General features: G+C 36.3%; 1 protein-coding gene and 1 pseudogene across 7 annotated transcripts in view; one reads left to right on the forward strand and one right to left on the reverse strand.

The window, feature by feature from the left end:
* DLG1 (discs large MAGUK scaffold protein 1) overlaps positions 1-22,619 on the reverse strand; it is a 102,653-nt gene that overhangs the window by 55,609 nt on the left and 24,425 nt on the right. For all 7 annotated transcript variants that reach the window (XM_021706778.1, XM_021706773.1, XM_021706770.1 and 4 more), the window contains exon 4: positions 14,918-15,020. In XM_021706778.1, coding sequence (XP_021562453.1) covers positions 14,918-15,020 — 103 coding nt within the window. The remainder of the gene's footprint in view (positions 1-14,917; positions 15,021-22,619) is intronic.
* LOC110594530 lies at positions 15,273-15,734 on the forward strand (annotated as a pseudogene).

A 22,619-nucleotide genomic window follows, 5' to 3' on the forward strand; every position in this document is an offset into this window, starting at 1 on the left:
ACTGTAGGCATAAGCTGTTGCCCTTGGCCTAAAGCTCATCTTAAAGCAAACAACTCATTTAGGAGTCTGTACAGTTGAAGAAGACAGAGTAAGAGCAAGCACGATTATTGTTGAGTTACTCTTCCTCCTAAGTTTCAAAGCAACAATTCATCAAAAAGCTCAGAAACATTTAAAAGTTCACATTTATATTTAATAAAATGTTATATTATTGCCTCTTTAAAACTGATAAAATGTTATTTTTTATTACGCCCTTTCATTCTAGGATAAAATAAAAAATTAAAATAAAAACAGTAGACTTATTAGGTTAATGTATCTGTTATACTTTACTATATTTCAATGATTATCATTCCATGACAAGTCTCCTTTAGTATGTACAGATACAGACAGACTGATGAATGGAGATATTGATAAAAATAAAAAGTACATCATGAATTTATGCTGGTTCTTCTACTTAAAAATTAGGACCACTGGGTTTTTCCTTGATCTCTTCTATTGTACATTTGTCTGCTTTCTTGCATATGAAGAATCCTGGTTCTCAAGAGACAATATTGGGGATAACACAACTAGAACATTGTATAATTACATTTGTTTTATCCAATGTTATATTCACAATAGTGAATCACAACACCAAAACTACTACCAGGATATTATGGAAAAACAGTAATTATTTCTCCTAGTTTTTTCTATCCTTTGGGTATGGTCCAATCGGAATATACAGCCTCATTACTGTTTTAACATCACTTGGAATAGTTCTTCCCTGGGTGTTAATGTTGTGTAATGGATACTCGTTCAAAAAATAAAATAAAATTAGCTGGGCCTGGTGGTGAGTGCCTGAAGTCCTAGATATTCCGGAGGCTGAGGCAGGACTATCACTTGAGCCCAGAAGTTGGAGGCTGCAGTAAGTTATGACAACATCACTGTGCTCCAGCCTGTGTAACAGAGTAAGATCCTGTCTCAAAAAACCCCCCCAAAAACAAAAAACAAATTCTGTGGTCTTCACATGCAAATATTTAAAGAACGGCTTATTCTTTCATTGTGTGTGTGTGTGTGTGTTCCCATAAACACAAAAGCATATACATATTTCTCCTCTTTCTTAAATAAACAGTAACACACACATTTCTCCACTTTGCTTTTTTCGCTTAATAGTAAATATATCCAGATGATTACCCCAGAGCAACATATACAAATGCCCCTTATTATTTATTTGTTTATTTATTTATTTAACAGCTAAGCAGTCCTTTTTTGTTTTGTTCTGTTTTAGAGACAGGTTGCTCACAGCTGGAGGGAGTGGCATAATCATAGCTTATTGTAACCTTGAACTTCTGGGCTCATCAACTCTCCAGACTCCTGAGCAGCTGGGACTACAGGTACGTGCCACCATGCCTGGCTAATTAAAAAATACTTTTTTTTTGTAGAGATAGTGGTCTCACTATGTTGCCCAGGCTGGTCATGAACTCCTGGCCTCAGCAATCCTCTCACCTAGACCTCCTAAAGTACTAAGATTACAAGAGTAAGCCACTGAGCCTTACCTTTGTTTATAACAATTTTACCCCTTAGTTGTAGATATTTCTCTTATATACTACATATGGTTAAAGATTACTTTATTAGTAAATCTAAAAATTGCTTGCTTTTAACGATTAAGGTGCATTAACTTTTCTTTTTTTATAATCAATTTTTTTTATTATGATATTGTGGGGTACAGTTAAGAGTTAGGTATACAAATATGCTTCGTTCAGGCACCCTTGTTGATAAGAGGTATCTCCTCGTCCCCTAACTTTTCATATGATTGAAATTGTTTGATCTTAGTTCTACTTCTTCCATTTTGTGTTGTTTATCCAAACTTGTGGCATCCAAAGATGTCACATCCCACATGGTCTTGATCCACTGTGACCTTGCCATTCCTTCATCAAGAGGTAGAGTTTAATTCCTCTCTTCTTGAATCTGGGTGAGTTCTTTTGACTCATTTATAAGGAAGAAAATGTGGTAGAAGTAATGCTGTGTGACCTTCAAGGTTATATTAGAAGAGGCCATGAAGCTTTTGCCTGGTTCTTTTGTAGTGCTTGTTCAAGGGAAAAACAGACACCACATAACAAATCTATTTTAAAACAACCATCCTGCAGAGGTCATGTGGTAGTGTTCTGAGCCCTAACTTCCAGCCACTACCCCCAAGGCACAAGACAAGGGGAGTGAAGCCATATTTGGCCCGTGAAAGCAGCTTATCTACCAGTGGAGTCCCACTAAGTGACCTGAGTTGATGTCACAAGGAACAGAAGAACCATCCAGCCAAAACCCCGCCTGAATTCCTAGCCTACAGAGTCCATAAAATGATTGTCTTAACCCACTGAGTTTTGGAGTAGTGTGTTATAAAGCTATAGTAATTAAAATACAGTCTCACTGTATGGTTTATTTGTTGTTTTAAGAGTGTGTGTGTAGAAATTTAGGGAGGGTTGTTCCTTTGTTTTAATGGCAATCTTTTGTCTTTTATTTTCTTACCATAAGCAATCTCGCAAGATCTGATTTGAATTATTATCCTTTTATACCCAGTTAAAAACTTTAAAGCCATCAGAAAGCTTATTCTATTTTCACATTATCTTCAAATTCTCCCCATGTTCTAATAACTGTTGTACCTTATCAAGACTGTCAGAGTATATAGACTTTTCATATTATACACACTCTCTCTTATTACCATCTAAATTAACGCTAACACCAGTCCTTATGTCAGTATCTCTCCCATCATTTTGGTTATCTGAAGGTTGTTCTCTCTCTTCAGAGGTGTTTATACAAACAATATCACTCTAATTCTTTGTCAATACATTTGACTGCAGCCTTTATGTGTGAAAGTCTGTTTCAGTTTCTTTCTTTGATTCTTTGAGTATGATCACTCCATTGTCTCCTATAAACAACTGCTGATGAAATTCTGAGGACAACCTAATTTCCTCTCCTTTAAGGGCCTGATTTCCTTTAAGGGCCGGGGGGGCTAAAGGGGGCGGAATTCCATAGATTTTCTTCCCTTAAGTTCCAATAATTTTACTTCTTGGTACTGATGATCATATTGGGTAAATGGAATGTCATTTTGATATGCAGTTTGGCTTTTTTTTGAGTCAGGGTCTCACTATGTCACCCAGGCTGGAGCTCAGTGGCATAATCACATAGTGGCATGGCTCAGCACAGCCTCAACCAAAAAGTTATATAAGCCAGGAGTATCATACTCCTGGGCTTAGGCCATATTTTCACCTCAGCCTCTGGAGAAGCTGGAACTATAGGCGTGTACCACCACACCCAGCTAATATTTTGATTTTTTTTTGTAGAGATGGGGCTCTTGCTATGTTGCATAGGCTGGTCTCAAACCTGTGGGCTTAAACGATCCTCCCACCTTGGTCTCCCAAAATGCTGGGATTACAGACAAGAACCACTGCATCCAGCTAACAATATTTTTAATTTTAGAAAAGTTTTATTGATTATGTATTTCTAGCATTGTTTTGGTTTTCTTCTTCGGGTACTCCTATTATTACATGTATGTTCAATATTCTTTGCCTTCTATATCTGTCACTTTCAAATTATTGGTTTCTTTAATATTTTTTAAAAGATTGAATCAAACACAAACTTTGTTTTTCCAGAACCATTTAAGAGTAATTTGCTTTCTTGATGTCTCATCACCCCTGAATACTTCAGTGTATACTTCCTACAAATAAATATATTTTCTTGTGCAACCACAAACGCTAAAATCAGGAAAATAACATTAACATATTACTACCATCTAAAGCTCAGATTTCAATAAAGTTTCACCAATAGTGTCCTTCATAGCAAAAGAATCTGGCTAAAAGTAATGTGTTGCATTTAGCTGTCATATCTTTTTGGCCTCTTTCAGTTAGAACAGTTTCACAGTCTTTCCTTGACTTTGTAGTCTTAATATGGTTGAAGACTCCAGATCAATTATTTTGTAAAATATCTCTCAAGTTGGGTTTGTCTAAAGTTTCCATATGATTAGATAGCTTATGTAACTTTGGCAGGACTATCACAGAATAGATGTTTATGTTCTCCCTAATGCACCCTATCAAGTGGTATACAATTGTGATTTGTCCCATTACTATATTAACTCTGATCACTGATGAAGGTTGTGTCTACCAGGTTTCTCTAAATTTATTTTCCAAAATTACTTTTCCCTTTGCAAATAAGTTACTGAAACTTTGTACATTTCTCCATTCTTTCAAACTTTCAATTACTTTATTTATTCATATTAGTAAGGATTCATGATTTCCTGCTTTATTCAGTGGGTTAATATAATCTGCTATTATGAACATCACCAAATTGATGTTGAAATTGTTCCTGATTTGGCCAGTGGGAGAATCCCTTTACACTAATTTTTGTGTTCATTTGACATGTCTCTATCATTCCAAGTGCTTCCTTACTTTCTGGCACAGGCTATTACAGAATAATTTAGTACTTTCCCTGCCTGACACCCCAGAGAACCAGTCATTTGTCCAAAAAGGCTTAGTAGTTTTAGTGGTAAAAAGTATTTATTTGGAAGGTAAGATCTGGGTGCTAGGTATGTTCACTGCCACTGGGGTGGCACTGAGCCCAGGCCCTCTCAGTGGGCAATTAGGGAAAATACACACATTCATGCTTACGTTTTTGCTTGCATCTATATCAATCAAAAACCTTGACTTTATACCAATCTCTCCAATTCTAATCCAAAATTACTGGTTTATATTCCATTTTCTTCCTTTCCATATTTCTAACTCTCTTCAACAGTGAAAGTCATGAATAACATTAACATATAGACTCATTTAATCAATCTTAATTTGTCCAACCACTCACTTTGCCAACTGGGCTCTGACCACTCCTGTATGTGCTTTCCTCATCATGTTCAGGCTTCCAACTTTTCACACTAGGATATTACTCTGCATAGAAGTTGTCCTCATGGTTAAGTCCAATGAGTCACCATAGATCTCCTCAACCTCTATAGCCCAAAGCACTGACAACTGCCTTGCTCTTCTCCATCCAATGGCTTTAGGACTAAACTGACCAGGATATGAAAGGAGATCTCTTTGATTTTGATTTTTAAAGAAGTCCTCCTTTTTATCTACTTGCTTTAAGGAAATACTGTATTTCTTCTAGCTAAAATTAGTTTTAAAAATAATATATTTTTTTTACTTCAAAGAATTTTCTGAGTTATATCAACTCAGTGTTCTTTCATATATTCTAACATTTTTCTTTAACTTGTTTTGAAATATTAGTTTAATAGTTTCAATTGTTTTGTGGGTATGTCTTTCTGGTATGCTTGTATTGTCTGTGGAGACACTTTTTTGATCCTTATTTTCATTTTCAAATATGTTTCCATGGGATTCAATCTTGATTCTTTTCTTTTTTCATTTTTATGTGAAATTAGTTTTTCCCAACTTTTACGTTAGGAGTTATAGGTCAAGATAGGTTTTCTAACTTCATAGCTCCAGAACTCCCTATTTTGTTGCTTCTGTTAAGTGTTTAAAGATATGATCTTTATCGTGAGATTTTCTGAAATTGTACTTACTCCCACCAATCTGAACCTTCAGCTTCTTTGGTCCTTTTTGTCCGAAGCCTATTCAATTTGGACTTTATTCCCAGTTCTTCCCTACTATGGGGCTTTGAACTGAAAGGAAGCTACAGCTGGTTAACTGTGTTATAGGGCCCAGACTGCTCCAGCCCCTTCACATCTTATTGCAGATCCCTTACATGCAATGTGCAGACTGTGCAAAAACCCAAACAGTTTCATGTATTCTTGAAATTGCCCTACTGCCTTTTCTAGTGAGTACTGATTAGCTTTTGAGCATCTCCTGTTGCTTTCTTTTGCATAGATGCTGATACCACAGGGTCTTATAGCTTGTTGAATAGCTTGCTTACCTCAGGCTTCTATTTTGGGGTCTATAGGAATACCTTTTCATCTAGTTTTGTTAATTTTTGTTTTGCTTTCCCTAATTTTTTTGGTGTTTTTTTTTTTGACAATGGGAGAAAGAGTTCAGGGAGATTCAGCTTTACATCTACTATCGCATTTTGTATTTCTATTAGTCCACTTAGTCTATATTTTTGTTATTTTAGTGGCTATCCTAGAAAATAACTAGAAGTGTTAACTTTTCAATATTTATTATCTTAGTGTTTAATATTTTACTATTTTAAATATAATTTATTTATTTGTACATCTATGTAACTCTATCTTAAATAAAAGCTATGTTTAACAACTAGTTTGTACAATTTCTGAAAATTTAACTGGCTCTCAAGAGTCAGTGCATCACTGTTCTTAGAACAAAAGTGACTTCTATGCTTCCTTAGCTCCGAGTTCCCAGTTTCTCTACTTTGTACTTGCTAATTCCTTACCATCTTAACAGCTATGCAATGCTTTTTAAATAAGATGTTCATTATACTTCATGTAGCATTCTTAGTTGTTGTCAACATCTGATTAACAGAAGTCCCAGCAATTTAAAATGTTCTACATTTTAGAAATTTAAAAACTTTCTAAAAAAAACCCACATTTTTTATGAGGCAGAAATATACTATTTCCCAAGACGTAACTAAGTTTCTACAAAGCAGTTAAAATAAAGTCTCGGATATTAAACATTTAAAATACAGGACAAGCCGGGCTCGGTGGCTCATCCTGTAATCCGTGCTTTGGGAGGCTGAGGTGAGTGGATTGCCTGAGCCTGCGGGTTCGAGATCCGCCTGGGCAACTTGGCGAGACCTCAACTCTACAATAAATAAAAAATTAGCTGGGCGTGGTAGCACGCGCCTGTAATTCCAGCTACTTGGAAGGCTGAGGCAGAAGGATCGCTGGAGCCCAGCAGGTCGAGGCTGTGGTGGCCAGGAGCAGCCACTGCACTCCAGTCTGGGTGACAGAGTGAGACTCCAACTAAAAAAAAAAACCAAAACAAACAAACAAAAAAAGATACAGGACAGCTAACTCAATCCTTGATTATTTCTTCAATTTGTGACTTATTTTGTTCACTCTATTCAGATGTTTGTATTTATAGTTTTTACTTACTATTCACAATTTCTCATAACCATCTGTCTTTTCAAAACATACTTCAACACTTTCCTCAAAGTTACTTTTCCTTTAAATTTTCCATTTCATTTACCTAGTTAAGATTCCTACCTCTTCCTTTTGTTTCAATCAATTCATATTTTAGTCCTATCAATTTCTACCTTTTAACCATCCTGTGTATGTATTCTTATATTTTATTCTGACAGAAGGGTTTCACCTTCTTTTTTGGTTAAGTCATTTGCAGCCCTCTCCTAGAAATCACAACAAAACTCATCTCAGCAAAGCCACAAGTGGGAAAGAATTACAATGTTACATAGAAAATTTTCTTCATTCAACAGTTCTGAAATTTCTATACCAAATCATATATCTTGTCATATAACATATTAGAGAATATCAGAATTGCTGTCCACACATTAACATGTGTATCCTTGTAAGAGGAGAGATATTTAGAAGTTGTCTTTAAAAACTTTATTTCCCTTTTCATTGAAACTTCTAATCTTTGTTCTCACTCCCACACTAGAAGTAAAAACATGGAAGAAAGTGAAGAAGAGATATATGGGGAAATTGTAGTTGCCCTAATCTCTTCTAAACATGCAATACCTATGAAGAAAGAAACCCATTTATACTCTATAATGAAATCTATTATTTAAACACAGACCTTGAAACCCCAAAGCACCAATTCTTAGAGAATGGATATTATGATTCTTCTGGAGAAGAAAAAGGTAAATTTTTTGATTAAGAATGAAGGTTGGTTTTTTTTAAGTACAACTGTCCCTCAGTATACTTGGGGTACTGGTTCTAGGACCCCTGCACATACCAAAATTTACACATACTGAAGTTCCACAGTAGGCCACGGGGAACCCATGTATATGAAAAGTCAGACCTCTGCACAGGTGACCTTATGGTATTTTCAATCTGCATTTGGTTGGAAAAAAATCCTTGTGTAAGTGGACCTGTGCAGTTCAAACCTGTGTCGTTTAACGGTCAACTGCAGTACTAAAGAAGAGAGAGAGGAAAAAAACTAAGAAAGTAGGAGACTAAAAAATATTCTTATTATGAATCTGCTACTGAAAATCTATAAGAAATGACAAATGCTTACAAAGAAATATCACTAGTCCATTGCAATCTCTCCATATAGTCTATACCTCTTTTCTCTTTGGTTGGTATCAGAGGTATTAATGGGAATAAAATCTGGTGGAGGTTAAAATTCCACCTCTGCATCTCAGATTAATTAAAGCTTTGAAACTCAAAAAAACTAAATGACTGTGGTCAAACTTTTCAACATTTCTAGTTTCAGTTTAGTCACTTAAAAATTAGTAATAATACCAATTTCAAACATTTTCTTTCTTGCAAACATGAAATAAAATACCTTGTAAACATAAGACATGGGAAAGAAAAAAAATCAGTTCAAGATAAGTTTAATTTTTCTTTGCTATTTCTTTTTCCTTTATAATACCACTAAAATACAATTTATATTTTCTGAACCAAAAAACTGAGATTTAAGGTCTAAAAATTGGTATAGTATTCCTGAGTAACAAAAAGATAAAATATTTGAGGTTAGGGCTTTCCATAAACAATTGTGGCTGAGAAAGTAAGTTTAGGGTATGGTGGGAGACTCACCCAGAACACCAGAGTTCGCATAAAGATTATTTTATTTTTTTGAGTTGGAGTCTCACTCTGTCACCCAGTCTGGAGTGCAGTGGCATGCTCATGGCTACTGCAGTCTCAACCTGCTGGGCTCAGGCAATCCTTCTACCTCAGTCTTCCACGTAGCTGGAACTACAGGCATGCACTACCACACCTGGCTAATTTTTAAAAATTTATTGTAGAGTCAAGATCTCCTCAAGTTGCCCAGGTTGGTCTCAAGTCCCTGGGCTCAGGTAATCCTCTCGCCTTCACCTCCCAAAGTGCTGGGATTAAAGGCGTGAGTCACCAAGTCCAACCACAAAGATTATTTTAAGCTTAAGACATTTGAGAATCAACAGTTGCAGGAAAAAGCCTTCATGGAGATTCCCTTACCTGACTAAAAGGAACTACTTCTGGGAACTCATTACTAAGAAAGGATACTATATACTCTTAAGGAGTTTGATGGCCTTGAAGATGAAGAGACCACTCATACTTGTATAGACAAACATTCACAAACTTTCTTATCTCCTATCTGCTCTCCTGAAAATCAATTTAAAGAAACCTAATTGTTTTTCCAATAGAAGCTGTTCCTCCTCCTTCCCTTTTCCCTACTAAGTTAGTTATATGACTTTAACTTTATCCACAAGCTAGCTGCAGTATTTCTTTTGTTGGTTCCTGTATATGAAATAACCCTTTATCTCTTATTAATTTGTTTGTCAGTTTAATCCACAGGCGCCAGTTACTAAGCTTAAGAGTGTAGAGAAAACGTTTTTTCTTACCATACAAGGGGCTAGAAAAAAAATCTTAACCACTTAATAATTGTGTAACTAGCAAATTATTTAGCCTCTTTGTGACTATAATGCAATATGGGGATAAAAGTGCTTGCCTGATAGGCTTATCATGAGAATTAAGAGTTAATAACGGTAACATTGTTAGTACCATGTATGGCACACAGTCTTCACTATTATACTCTATAATTTAGCTCACAGGAGATTTTTAAACTATAGTTCAGGAAGTATTTGCTAACATTTTGCAACTTTTGAATATGGAGTAAAGAAAACCAGCACTGTAATTTCAGTTCCCACATCTAACTTTTAACAATGATTCTCCAAAATAATTAACAGTAAAACCCTAAAAAAATGCATTATTCATTGTCTTAGGAGTTATTTATCAAAACTTAGAGGAATTGGAAGATCAGATCCCTTTACATGTCCTGTAGAGATCATTTTTCTCATATTTAGAATCTAAATTTAAAAAGCTGAAAAACCCATAATATTACCTTCATGGAAGACTAATAGGTAAGTCATAGATAAAAATCTTTTTTTTTAAAGATTGAAAAATATAGTTTATTTGGAAATGAGAGAGAGAGAGAAGAGAGAGAAGATTCACCTCCCCAAGGTAGGGGAGAGGGGCCAATGCTAAGAAAACATGGCCAGCCGGGCTCAGTGGCTCAGCCTGTAATCCCGCACCTTGGGAGGCTGAGGCGAGTGGACTGCCTGAGCCTGTGGGTTCGAGACCTGCCTGGGCAACTTGGTGAGACCTCATCTCTACAATAAATCAAAAAATTAGCCGGGCATGGTAGCGCACGCCTGTAGTTCCAGCTACTGGAAGGCTGAGGCGGAAGGATTGCCGGAGCCCAGCAGGTGGAGGCTGCGGTGGCCAGGAGGGGCCACTGCACTCCAGTCTGGGAGACAGAGTGAGACTCCAACTCAAAAAAAAAAAAGAAAAGAAAAGAAAAGAAAACATGGCAGACACAGCTCACAAAGTAAATGGCCAAACCATAAGCTTAGCAGAGGCAATGGCTGATAAAAATCTTAATCCTGCTATCTATTCTACAGATGCCAGGTTAAGTACCAATTCTACTCTCTGGCATCTTTTATCATGCCAGGTAATATAAACTCTTTCCTTTTGAATTTCTAAGGCAATGACTTCTTCCATGTTCTGTTGATATTTAATTTTTCTTTATTAGGCAATGGTACTATACTGTGGTAAAAGAATAGAGTACGCATCATCAAAATACTCATCAACATACTCCCAAGTGAGATCTAGATTTTGAAGGCAATAGATCTGGGAGTGAATCATAGCTATTATTAGTTTTGTTATCTGAGTCTACTTCATCATATGTAAACAGGGATACTGCTACATATTTTATGAGACTACAGCAAGGCTTAAATAAATAAATAAACAGATACCTAAATAAATATATACTTAAAAGCTGTGTGAACTTTTATAAGGAAAAAATATCACAGTGCTATGAGAAGGTGACAGCCATCTAAAGAATAGAGGAAATGAATACTCTAAGAAAGAACAGAAAGAGCAGAGAATAAGGAAATAATCTGGTGAAGTCAAGGATATGAAAGAAGGTCTGTATGATTAGAGTTTAAGGAGCAAAGGAAAGAGTGGAGGGTATGAAGTGAAATCACATGTACTGTGCTGTGTACAATCACAAAGGGCCTTGCAGGCCCTACTGAAAGGTTTAGATTTAATTCAGAGCACAATAGAAAATGTTTTAAAGGGAAATGATACAACCCAATCTTTGTATTTAAAATGATCATTTTGCCTGGTGAACAGAGAATGGATTGGGAAAAATTACAAAGGAAGTAAGAAGACCTATTAGGGGGCTATTAGAGTAAAGGTAAGGGATGGTGGTTTGCGCCTGACTTGGGCTAGGTTAGTGACTGAAAGACTGTGAAAGGGAAAGGAGTCAAGGATGATTCCTAGGCTCCTAGCTAAACCATGAATGGAGATGCCATTTATTAAGATAACAAAAGAATTAAGTTTGAAACACCAGTGAGAAATACAGCTGGGGAAATAAAATAGGACAAATAATTCTGGTGTTCAGGAAATGCTTGGAAGGAAGATACATATATGAGAGTAGTCAACATAAGGAACTAACCCTGGAATAAAGACTTACTAAATAGTAGTTATTTGAATAAAGAAACAAAAAAGAATGCAGATTCTCTTTGATAGAGAAATGCTCCATCAATACTCGAACAGTTGAAAATATTAAAGACAAGAGAAGAAAAACAATATTAATTGGAGAGTTTCATACAGAAGAGAAGTATAGAAATCACAAAAAGGAAGGAAGGAGCGAGGGAGTAAAATATAATCTGAGAGGAAAATTCCTGGGCCCATTTAGTGACTAGGCTAGGAAAAGGGCAGCCCATCTTGCCAACTATCAGTGGAGGTATATCTAGTGCATACAGAGGTTAGCCGGGAGTCACTAACTATAAATATGGTAAAATGAACTATCCTTGTTCTGTTCTATGCTCATCAAGCTTTAGAGCAGGCCTTCCTTCTCCTATCAACCAATTTCTACTACTATACAAATAACCTGGTATTTCTGCCTGGGTACCAAAAGATTCTTTCTTGATAAACAATAACTAGAATATGCCTGAATTCTGGCCATTCTGAGTTAATTTTCCCTATATTAACATACAGATTCTTTATTTATAATCTCTTTTTTTTTTTGAGTCAGGATTTCACTCTGTCACTCAGGCTAGAGTGCAGTAGAACCATCAGGGCTCACTGCTGCCTCAACCTCCTGGGATCATGTGATGCTCCTGCCTCAGCTTCCCGAGTAGCCGGGACTACAGGTGCGCACTACCATACCTACTAACTTAAAAAAATTGTTTTTGTGGCGACTAGGTCTTGATTTGTTGCCCAGGATGATCTAGAACTTGTGGGCTCAAGCAATCCTCCTGCTAGGATTACAGGCATGAGCCACCATGTCTAGACTTTTTTTTTTTTAATTTCAAGGAAGTTTTCTTGAATGCACTGAATTGTAATTTCAAATCTTTATTCTCCTCTTTTTAAAAAGGCTTTCTTTTTTCAGAAAGTCTAATTATGTATATGACACATAGACACAGTGGCCCCACCCTCCACTACTAACATTTTCTTTCTAATCTTTTTAATTTTGAAGGTTAGTTTTATTTTATGATTTATTTACTTATGATTCATTTATTTTACTTTATGTCTCATTTTGTCACCCAGGTAGGAGTGCAATGGCATAATCATGGCTCACTGCAGTCATGACCTCCTGGGTTCAAGTGATCTTGCACCCAGCTAATTTTTTAATTTTTTATAGAGATAAGGTCTTGCTATGCTGTCCAGGCTGGTCTAGAACTCATGGACTCAAGCAATCCTCTCACCTCGGCCTCCCAAAGTGCTGGGATTTTAGGCATGAGCTACTATGTTCAGACTTCTTTCTAATTTTTTTTAGTCTCCTTACATTTCCTTTTGTTTACTTGTTCTATTGTGTCTTCTATGTCCTCTATTGATTTTTCTGCAGTGTCTCTTTGCCTTTGTGTTCCAATTTCATGAACCGATTTTTCTTTTCTGGGTTCTGCTAGCTTAAAATTAATCTCTTTTGGTTGTTAAGCCATCTTTTCCCACAGTTCTTCTATTTCTATCTTGTGGACTTCTTTCAAAATGAATGCATAAATTGCTAAAAACTTTAAGGTTAAATTTTCACCTGATTTGTGTCAAATGTTCTTATTTGTATAGATGTGTCTATGCGACTAATCTTGCCAACCTTTGCTGCCTTTTTCTCCACCTCTTCTTATTAATATCTTTGTATTAATGCTAGGCTAGTTACTTTTAAATTACTTATTACTGAATGAGCTGGATTTTGCTGGACCAGCTATTTGCAGAAGGCTCGGAGGTACAGGGGGGATAGATGCGCAGGCAATTTTTACAGGCTTTAAAATAAAAAGACTGTCATATTCTCTGATCCCACAGAGGCAGACTGCTCTACCCAAATATGGGTCCTCTGCTTCTCTAAACCAAACCACATCATGAATGTCTTCTGCTCCAACTTGTTTACCCCAATTCCCATGAGCCTTATGAAAAAAACCAAGAGACTGTTTTTATACCTCAAAAATGAGCCCCTCATTTTTATTAAGTGCAATTTTGTATCATATTCTAAATTTTCACCACCACTAAACATTCTACATTCTATATTTTAACTCTTCTCTTTCATGTGGATTCTGCCAGATCTCAGATACTTAAGCAGCCCTCACTTATATTTTGTTGTTCAGTGAACTTTTGTGTGTTTTCTGGGGAGGTTTGGGATCAGATATTGACTTACCTTTAATCATGCCTAAGAAGTCTATATTTCTTATAAACATACAATGAGAGGCTGTTTATAATACTAAGCAACCAGAGACTGCAATCTGGCCCTCATATAGTGCACCTATAGAATGGGAATGTGTTGGCTAGAAGATAAAAGCATGTGGGGTCCCACTGGCAGATTTGTTTCCCACAAAAATTAAAATCTGACTTCATATGTTAGTGCCTATTTAAGTGGTTAATGTGAATTTTATTGGAATTTACCCCTTATATAAACGAATTTTCCCTTGTTCAGTTACTGAGCATAAAAGGCTAATGTTTACTAGACCAACGGAACCTACTACTTAGGAAATATCAAGAAATGCCCAGCATATCACTTAGATCAGCTAAAAACATCAGGTGTTGTTCCAAAAATAAATTTCATTCTAAGAATAATAAATGTAATAGTTTCTAAGTTATAGAATGTTTCACTTAGTTCCCTTAGTCACATAATTTTTTTCCTTCTTCGTCATGTTGTTTATGAATAACAACAAGTAAGCTATGTACTCTTTTGGGTGTTTAAGCTTTTAAATTCCACTGAGCTTTTGTTCGGGAAATGGTTATGTCAATGTATCCTAGAGTCATATATGCTCAATATGAAATGATCTCAAATTTTTCATTATCACTTTCTTTTCCTAGGAACTCAGTCAGGACATGTCCGTGATACTTTACTACTTGTGATACATTACATCCTAGACTTGGCATTCTTCTCTTTATTTTAAATAGCAACAATAGCTATTAGATACGTATCTTAAAACTTAATATTAATAAATGAAACCTAATTCAAAGGCTAGAAAAATTTGGGTGACTTAATTTTCCTTGGTAATATTATTCTCTTTGCTTATGGTTTTTTTAATCATTCTTTCAGATCAATGAGCTAGTAAAAGGGATGCTAAAAGGTATATAATTGGGATAGAGACCAGATTTGAAAAAAATAAACACTTGAAAACTAATCTACATAATGGTGTAATGTTCAAAAAAACTGATAGATATCAGATCCTACTTCTATTAAATAATTCTTTTGACCTGAAAAGCGAGTTAGATTCTGACTAAGCAAATTCTAGATTAACAAATCAGAACAAAACACAAAAAAGGAAGTTAAGCTTGGCAGTTAAACATTATTTAAGAGGAAGAATTTTAAATAACCATACACAGCAAGAATTTTATTACCTTCAGGTCGATATTGTGCAACAATTGTGACAGCCTGGCCAGCATTTTTCAATGCGGCTGCTGCCTGCTCATGACTGGCAGCTCTGAGGTCAACACTGTTTACCTGTAAATCAAACCAAATCTTAATTTGAGAGAAAATAATGACTCTGAATGGAAATCACAATAGCCTATTCTTTGAGTATAGATTTAAAAAGCAAACACTAGTTGCAATAACTTTGTCACTAAAATGCTTGTTCTGATTTACTAAAAATAAATTGTGCAGTAAAATAAAATATTACCTATGACTCAAAGAAATTTTAATTTATTAAAAATACTTTGCTTTTCAGCCACAGCCTTGGACCCTGTAGATGCTGTGATGTTGATGCCCAAGAAGAACCGGATTGCTATCCATGAACTCCCTTTTAAGGAGGGAGTGATGGTAGCCAAGAATGACGTCCGTATGCCTAAGCACCCAGAGCTGGCCATGCAGTCTCTCAAGTCTCGAGGCTACGCGAAGGAACAGTTTGCCTGGAGATATTTCTACTGGTACCTTACCAACGAGGGTATCCAGTATCTATGTGATTACCTCCACTTGCCCCCTGAGATTGTGCCAGTCACCTTGTGCCGCAGCCATCCAGAGACTGGCAGACCTCAGTCCAAAGGTCAGGAGGGTGAACTACCTGCAGGTCTCACAAGAGGGAAAGCTGAAACAGACACCTACAGATAGAGTGCTGTGCCCTTTGGTGCTGACAAGAAAGAAAAGACTAGGGTTGGGTCAGCAACTGAATTCCAGTTTAGAGATGGATGTGGTCATGAACATGGTCAGCCTCCTCCGTAAAATTGGAGGGGATTATTTTATGTGGAATAAACGTGTAGCCAGAAAAAAAAAATGTGCTTAATGTCAAGTGAGCAAAACCAAAACCTTGTCCCTCAGATGGTTTCCAGAAGGTTGGCTATCAATCCATTGAAAAATGTGCCTTAATTTGACAACTTGAAAAATCAAGTGCCATCATTTTTCACATTTCATCTTCCTAGAAACTCAAGCAGTGGGAGGGAAATTCATTTTGCTTGTAGTAAACATTCACCTCCTGTCACAGTCTTACCTCTACTGCTCAACTCAGTTCCAATGATTTTCTTTCCTTTCATAAACTAAAGCTTCCATTCCTTTTGTGTAAAAGGAGAGCAATTTTATTTAAAAGCATTAAAATAGCTTAGGTTCAAGGAACAATTTAAATAGAATACATGTTAATTAAATGAACCAGGAGACATTTTTGAATAATGTTCTTCTTTGGGTGAAATAATCACTGAAGTGACCAAACTTAATCCAGAAGAAGAGGCATCTTAATTCTTATGTCTGAACGGTTATCAATACTTAATATATACTGCAATGTACCTTATCTTAATACTTATTTAGAAAAAAAAAAAAGTACAGCTCGCTGCTGCACTCATTCAGTTTTACATAAACATGCTCTTTGAGGCCAAAGCAGATCTGACTGGTTTTCAGGGTGAAAATAAAATATAAAGATGGTTTTTTTTTTTTTTTGAGTTGGAGTCTCACTCTGTCACCCAGACAGGAGTGCGGTGGCAGCTCCCGGCCACCGCAGCCTTGACCTGCTGGGCTCCGGCCATCCTTCCGCCTCAGCCTTCCGAGTAGCCGGAATTACAGGCGTGCGCTACCACGCCCGGTTAATTTTTTGATTTTATTGTAGAGATGAGGTCTCGCCTGCCCAGGCGGGTCTCGAACCCACGGGCTCAGGCAATACACTCACCTCAGCCTCCCAAAGGCACGGGATTACAGGCTGAGCCACCGAGCCCGGCTTAAAGATGGTTTTTAGAGTCATTTTAAAACAGAATTTGTCTCTAATCCTAAAGGGAATTACTAAACAAAAAAATAAAAGGAAAAAAAGAAAAAGATAATTACTATATTTTATAATTCTTTTCTTTCTTTCTTCTTCTTTTTTTTAAATCTTGGGGATCAAAGTTTCGGCCACAAGCACCAAGCACCATTGGCCAAATATCTTTGGGTTAAACTGGGAAAGGGTTAAGAGATTGTTCCTTTTTCACTATAAGACAAACTTAAGAGGACACTTATGAAAGCATTTGACTGCAATATACGTTAAATATTTAATTTTTTAAAAATTAAGAACCAGCAATGGATAGAATAAAATAATGTTCAGGACCTTCAAAAAAAATTTTTTTGGAAGACAAACCATCATGCAATTTTTATAAGAAAACCTTTTTGGTTGAGATCTAAAATCTGTGAAAGACCATATATCGCTTTTTAAAAATTTGATTATGAGTGCAGAAAATCTTGGGATCATAAAATTTACATAAAGTACATTTTACCCATGTAAAGAATTGATGTTTTATATTATCTGTAAAAGGAACCATTATGTAATTAAACACACAGACCCCTTGAATAAAAACCAAAATCTAAAAATCCTAATCCGAACAAAAATAGCATAATATGGTTGTTAGAGAATATCTCTAGCAGATGATGGTCATAAAAAACTAAATACAATGTATAAATAGTTCCAGTAGTGCATAAAAAAATTTCTTCTAATTTTCCCAGGAGAATAAATTAGGGAAGAAACATAAAGGAAGACAAACTTTCACAGATTATAGAAAAGATTAAAATTGTTTATAAATTATTCCTATGCATCAAATCCTTCTGTCACATAAAATAGTTGAAGACAAACTATGAAGACTCAAAAGAGCATAATTTATTGAACAAAACTAAAAATTAAAGACTGATATATCTTCTATTGAGATATCACTGAACATCTCAATAGAACCTTGAAACATTATGTATTATGTATCAGTATTTTATTTCTTATTAAGGCTGAAAAATACTCCATTAAAATCCATTAAAAATGGATCTACCATTTTTGTTTATCCACTTTCTTAAATTTATACCTATTTTATTCTTTTGACACTAATGTAAACAATTGTTTTCTTAATTTCACTGTATAGAGCTTCTTTAACCTGTAACTTTGTTGAACTCGTTTATTAGCTCGAATAGCTTATTGTTGTTATATTTCTTAAGATTTTCTACATACAAAATTATATAATTGCAAATAGAAATTGCTTGTTTTCTTCCTTTTTGCTTTGGAAGCCTTTTGTTTCTTTTTCTTGCCTAACTGCTAGAACCTCCAGAATAACATTGAGGAGGCTCTACGGAAGTAGAAGAATGAACATACTTGTCTTGTTCCTCATTTTTGAGGGGAAGCTTCCAGTGTTCTACCATTTAGTATGATATCATTTATCATTTTTTCAGAGATAACCCTTATCAAATTAAGAAAATTCCCTTCTATTTCTAACTTATTAAGTGTTTTTTATCATGAAAAGTTGTTGGTTTATGTCAACTGCTTTTTCTGTGCCTACTGAGATATCATGTGCTTTATGTCTTTTATTAAGATGGTGTTTTGCTTTTCTGGTTTTTTGGTTGAATCAACATGCATTCTTTGGATAAATTCTACTTGATCATGGTATATAATCTTTTTCATGCTACTGAATCCAGTTTGTTATTTTGTTGAGAATTTTTACATCTATACTCATATGGGACATTGATTTGAAATTTTCTTGTGATGTCTTTGGTTTGGTATAAGAATAATATTGGACACATGGAAGGAGTTGGGATACATACCTTACTTTTCTTCCTTTTTGGAGAAAAGTCTGTGAATGACTAGTATTAATTCTTCTTTAAATGTTTGGTCAAATGTACCAGTGAAGCCATCTGCTTCTGGACTTTTTCCACTGTTAAAAGTTTTGATAACCAATTCAATTTTCTTTGTTATATAGTTCTATTCAAATTTTCTATTTCTCCTTGAGTCAGTTTCAATAATTTATATCTTGCTAGAAACTTATCAATAATTACATAATATATACAACTATATAAGTAATATAAAATTAATAATACATATATTGTAAATGTCTTTCTTTCTGCCTCTGGTAACATTTTTTTTTTTTTTTTTTTGAGTTGGAGTCTCTGTTGCCCAGACTGGAGTACAGTGGCATGCTCATGGCCACCACAGCCTCAACCTGCTGGGCTCAGGCAACTCTTCTGCCTTAGCCTTCCAAGTAGCTAGAACTGTAGGCACGTGCCACAACTACTGGCTAATTTTTTGATTTACTGTAGAGATGAGGCCTTGCCAAGTTGCCCAGGCTTGTCTCGAACCTGTGGGCTCAGGTAATCCTCTCCCCTCGGCCTCCCAAAATGCTGAGAATATAGGCATGAGCCACTGTACCCAGCCCTCCAGTAACAATTTTTGTCAAGCCTAATTTGGTTATTGTGTAGAACATCTTTTCTAGCCTTTTACTTTCAAAGTATTTGTGTCTTTGAATCTAAAGTGTATCTCTTGTAGACAGCATATAGTTGAATTTTATTAATCTATTCTATCAATATTTGCCTTTTAACTGGAGTGCTTAATCCATTTACATTTAATGAAATTACTTTGATAAGGTAGGATTTATGTCATTCATTTTTTGGTTTGTTTCTTTATGTCTTATGTCTTCTTTGTTTCTATAGTCCTCAATTATTGCTTTTTTGTGTTAAAGAGCTATTTCCTAGTGCACTATTTTTCTCCTGTCATTTATTTTACTACATGTGTTCAGTTATTTTCTTAGTGGTTGCCTTGAGTTATAATCAACATTTTCTAAGAATTTAGTTTGAGCTGGGCTAGGTTGGCTCAGCCTGTAATCCCAGCGCTTTGGGAGGCTGAGGTGAGTGGATTGCCTGAGCCCGCGGGTTTGAGACCCACCTAGGCAACTTGGCGAGACCTCATCTTTACAATAAATCAAAAAATTAGCCGGGCTTGGTAGCATGTGCCTGTAGTTCTAGCTACTTGGAAAGCTGAGGCGGAAGGATTGCTGGAGCCCAGCAGGTTGAGGCTGCAGTGTCCAGGAGAGTGTGCCACTGCACTCCAGTCTGGACGACAGAGTGAGACTCCAACTCAAAAAAAAAAAAAAGAATTTAGTTTGGATTAATACCAGCTTTATTCTCATGGCATATAAAAACTCAGTTCTCTTTATACAGTCATATTACTACAATCTTTATATGTGTGCCCATCAACACAGATTTGTGTTGCTTTGTTCAGTTGTTTTTAATATCAGATTGAAGAAAAAGTTACAACATTAAAAAATACCCTTATGTTGCTTTTATATTTACCTATGTAATTATTTTTACTGATGCTCCTTTCTTTTCATGTAGATTTGAGTTATTCTATTGTCCTTTCATTTTAGCCTGAAGAATTCCCTTCAGTATTTCTTGTAGGGCAGATTTGCTAGAGATTAACTCCCTCAGCTTTTATTTATCTGGGAATGGCTTGATTTCTCCTTCATTTCCAAAGGATAGTGTGGCTGGATATAGAACTCTTGGCCAATAGTTTTTTTCTTTTCAGAACTCTGAATATGTCATCTCATTGCTTTCTAGCTTCCCTGGTTTCTGATGGGAAATCAACAGTTAATCTTATTGAAAGTCCCTTGGGAGTGATGAGTAATTTCTCTTTTGCTGCTTTCAAAATTCAGTGTTTTCGCTTTTAACAGTTTGATTATAATGTATCTATGGTGTGGATCTTTTCAAGCTAATTCTATTTGGAGTCCATTGAGCTTCTTGGATATGTATATTAATGTTTTTCATCAAATTTTGGGCCATTATTTATTCAAATACTCTTGCTACCTCTTTCTTTCCCATCCTTCAGGCATTCTTATTATGCATATGTTGGTATACTTGATGGTATCCCACAGGTCTTTGAGGCTGCACTACTTTTTCTTCATACTTTTTTCTTTCATTTCAATGATCCATCTTCAAGTTTGTTCAGTCTTTCTTCTGCCAGGTCAAATCTGCTGTTGACCTTGATTTCACTTACTATATAATTTTCTTTTTTTTCCCCTTGAGTTGGAGTCTCAGTCCGTTGCCCAGGCTGGAGTGCAGGGGCATGCTCATGGTCATCCCAGCGTCAGCCTGCTGGGCTTCAGTGATCTTTCTGCCTCATCTTTCCAAGTAGCCGGAACTACAGGCATGCACTACCACACCTAGCTTATTTTTGATTTACTGTAGAGATGAGGTCTTGCCAAGTTGCCCAGGCTGGTCTCAAGCCCACGGACTCAGACAATTCACTTGCCGTGGCCTCCCAAAGTGCTGGGATTATAGGCTGAGGCACCGAGCCCGGCCCAGTTACCATAATTTTCAATTCCAGAATTTCTACTTGGTTCTTACTGATAATTTTAATCTTTTAATTGATATATATATATTTTTTGAGTTGGAGTCTCATTCTGTTGCCCAGGCTGGACTGTAGCGGTACACTCACAGCCACTTCAGCTTCGACTTGCTGGGTTCTGGTGATGCTTTTGCTTCAGTCTTCCAAGTAGCCCTCACTACAGGAGCACGTCAACATGTCTTGCTATTTTTTTTTTAATTGTAGAGACAAGGTCTCGCCAAGTTGCCTGGGCTGGTGAGGCATTCCACTCACCTTGTCCTCCCAAAGTCCTGGGATTACAGGCTGAGCCACAGAGCTCAGCTGATACTTGTTTCTTGGTAAGATATTGTTCCCATACTTTCCTTTCATTATTTAGGATGATTTTAATTCTTTAAACATATTTAAAATATTTGTCTAGTAAATCCAATGTCTAGACTTTCCTAGGGTCAGTTTCTATCAATTGCTTTTTTTTTTCTATGTATTGTGGGCCATACTTTGCTTTCTGCATGTCTCATAACATTCTCTTGAAAACTGGACACTTAAATTTCATGGGGCGACTCTGGACATACATTTGTCCTCCTATCTAGGGCTTATTGTTGTTTGTTTAGTGACTTTTCTTAATTTTATAAAGTCTGTATTTCTTTTTTTTTTGAGTTGGAGTCTCACTCTGTCACTCAGGCTGAAGGGCAGTGGGACACTCCCGGTTACTGCAGTCTCGACCTGCTGGACTCAGACGATCCTTCTGCCTCAGTCTTTCAAGTAGCTGGAACTATAGGCATGTGCCAACATGCTGTGCTAATTTTTTGATTTACTGTAGAGATAAAGTCTTGTCAAGCTGCTCAGATTGGTCTCAAACTAGTGGGCTCAGGCAATCCTCTCACCTCAGCCTCCCAAAGTGGTGGGATTATAGGCATTAGCCACCGCACCTGGCCAAATCTGTATTTTTTGTTGTGTGGGGCTACTGAAGACTCTGCATGGTTAGCTTAGTGGCTAGTTAATAACTAGACAAAAATTTACTTAATTGCTGGGACCTAAGAAGTCTCCCACTCTTTACCAAGGACTCTGTGCCCATCTTCAACACTCAGAGAAGCAGTTGATAACTATGCCTTAATCTTCACTTCTTGCTTACTCTGAACCCCATGGTCAGCCAGAGGTGAGAGTTTAGGGCCCTTTCTGGTCTTTCCTAAGCATGCATACAGCCCTAAACATGTGTATGGCCTTCTAGGTTCTAAGAAATATGTTCAAAGGCGCTGTAGAGAATTCTTTTCCCAGCTTTTCAAGCTTTTTGATTACTCTGCTATAGGGTAACAGTTGAGGCAAACCTAAGAAAAGAGATTCAAAACTAAACGAAACTTAATTGTTTTGAAAATTACCAGGGGAAAACACTTCTTGTGCAGAAAGAACTCTGAATCAGGTCATCAAACACAGACAGCCTTGCAAATGGTATTCCAGGAACTACCGAGAGGTCAAATTATCCATGTGAATGAGGCTCTCTGAAAGAGTTCTACCTTTCCATTTCTCCCTCC

This window comes from Carlito syrichta, unplaced genomic scaffold, assembly GCF_000164805.1.
Source record: "Carlito syrichta isolate Samal-C Ts95f unplaced genomic scaffold, Tarsius_syrichta-2.0.1 Scaffold115961, whole genome shotgun sequence".
Taxonomy (NCBI): Eukaryota; Metazoa; Chordata; class Mammalia; order Primates; family Tarsiidae; genus Carlito; species Carlito syrichta.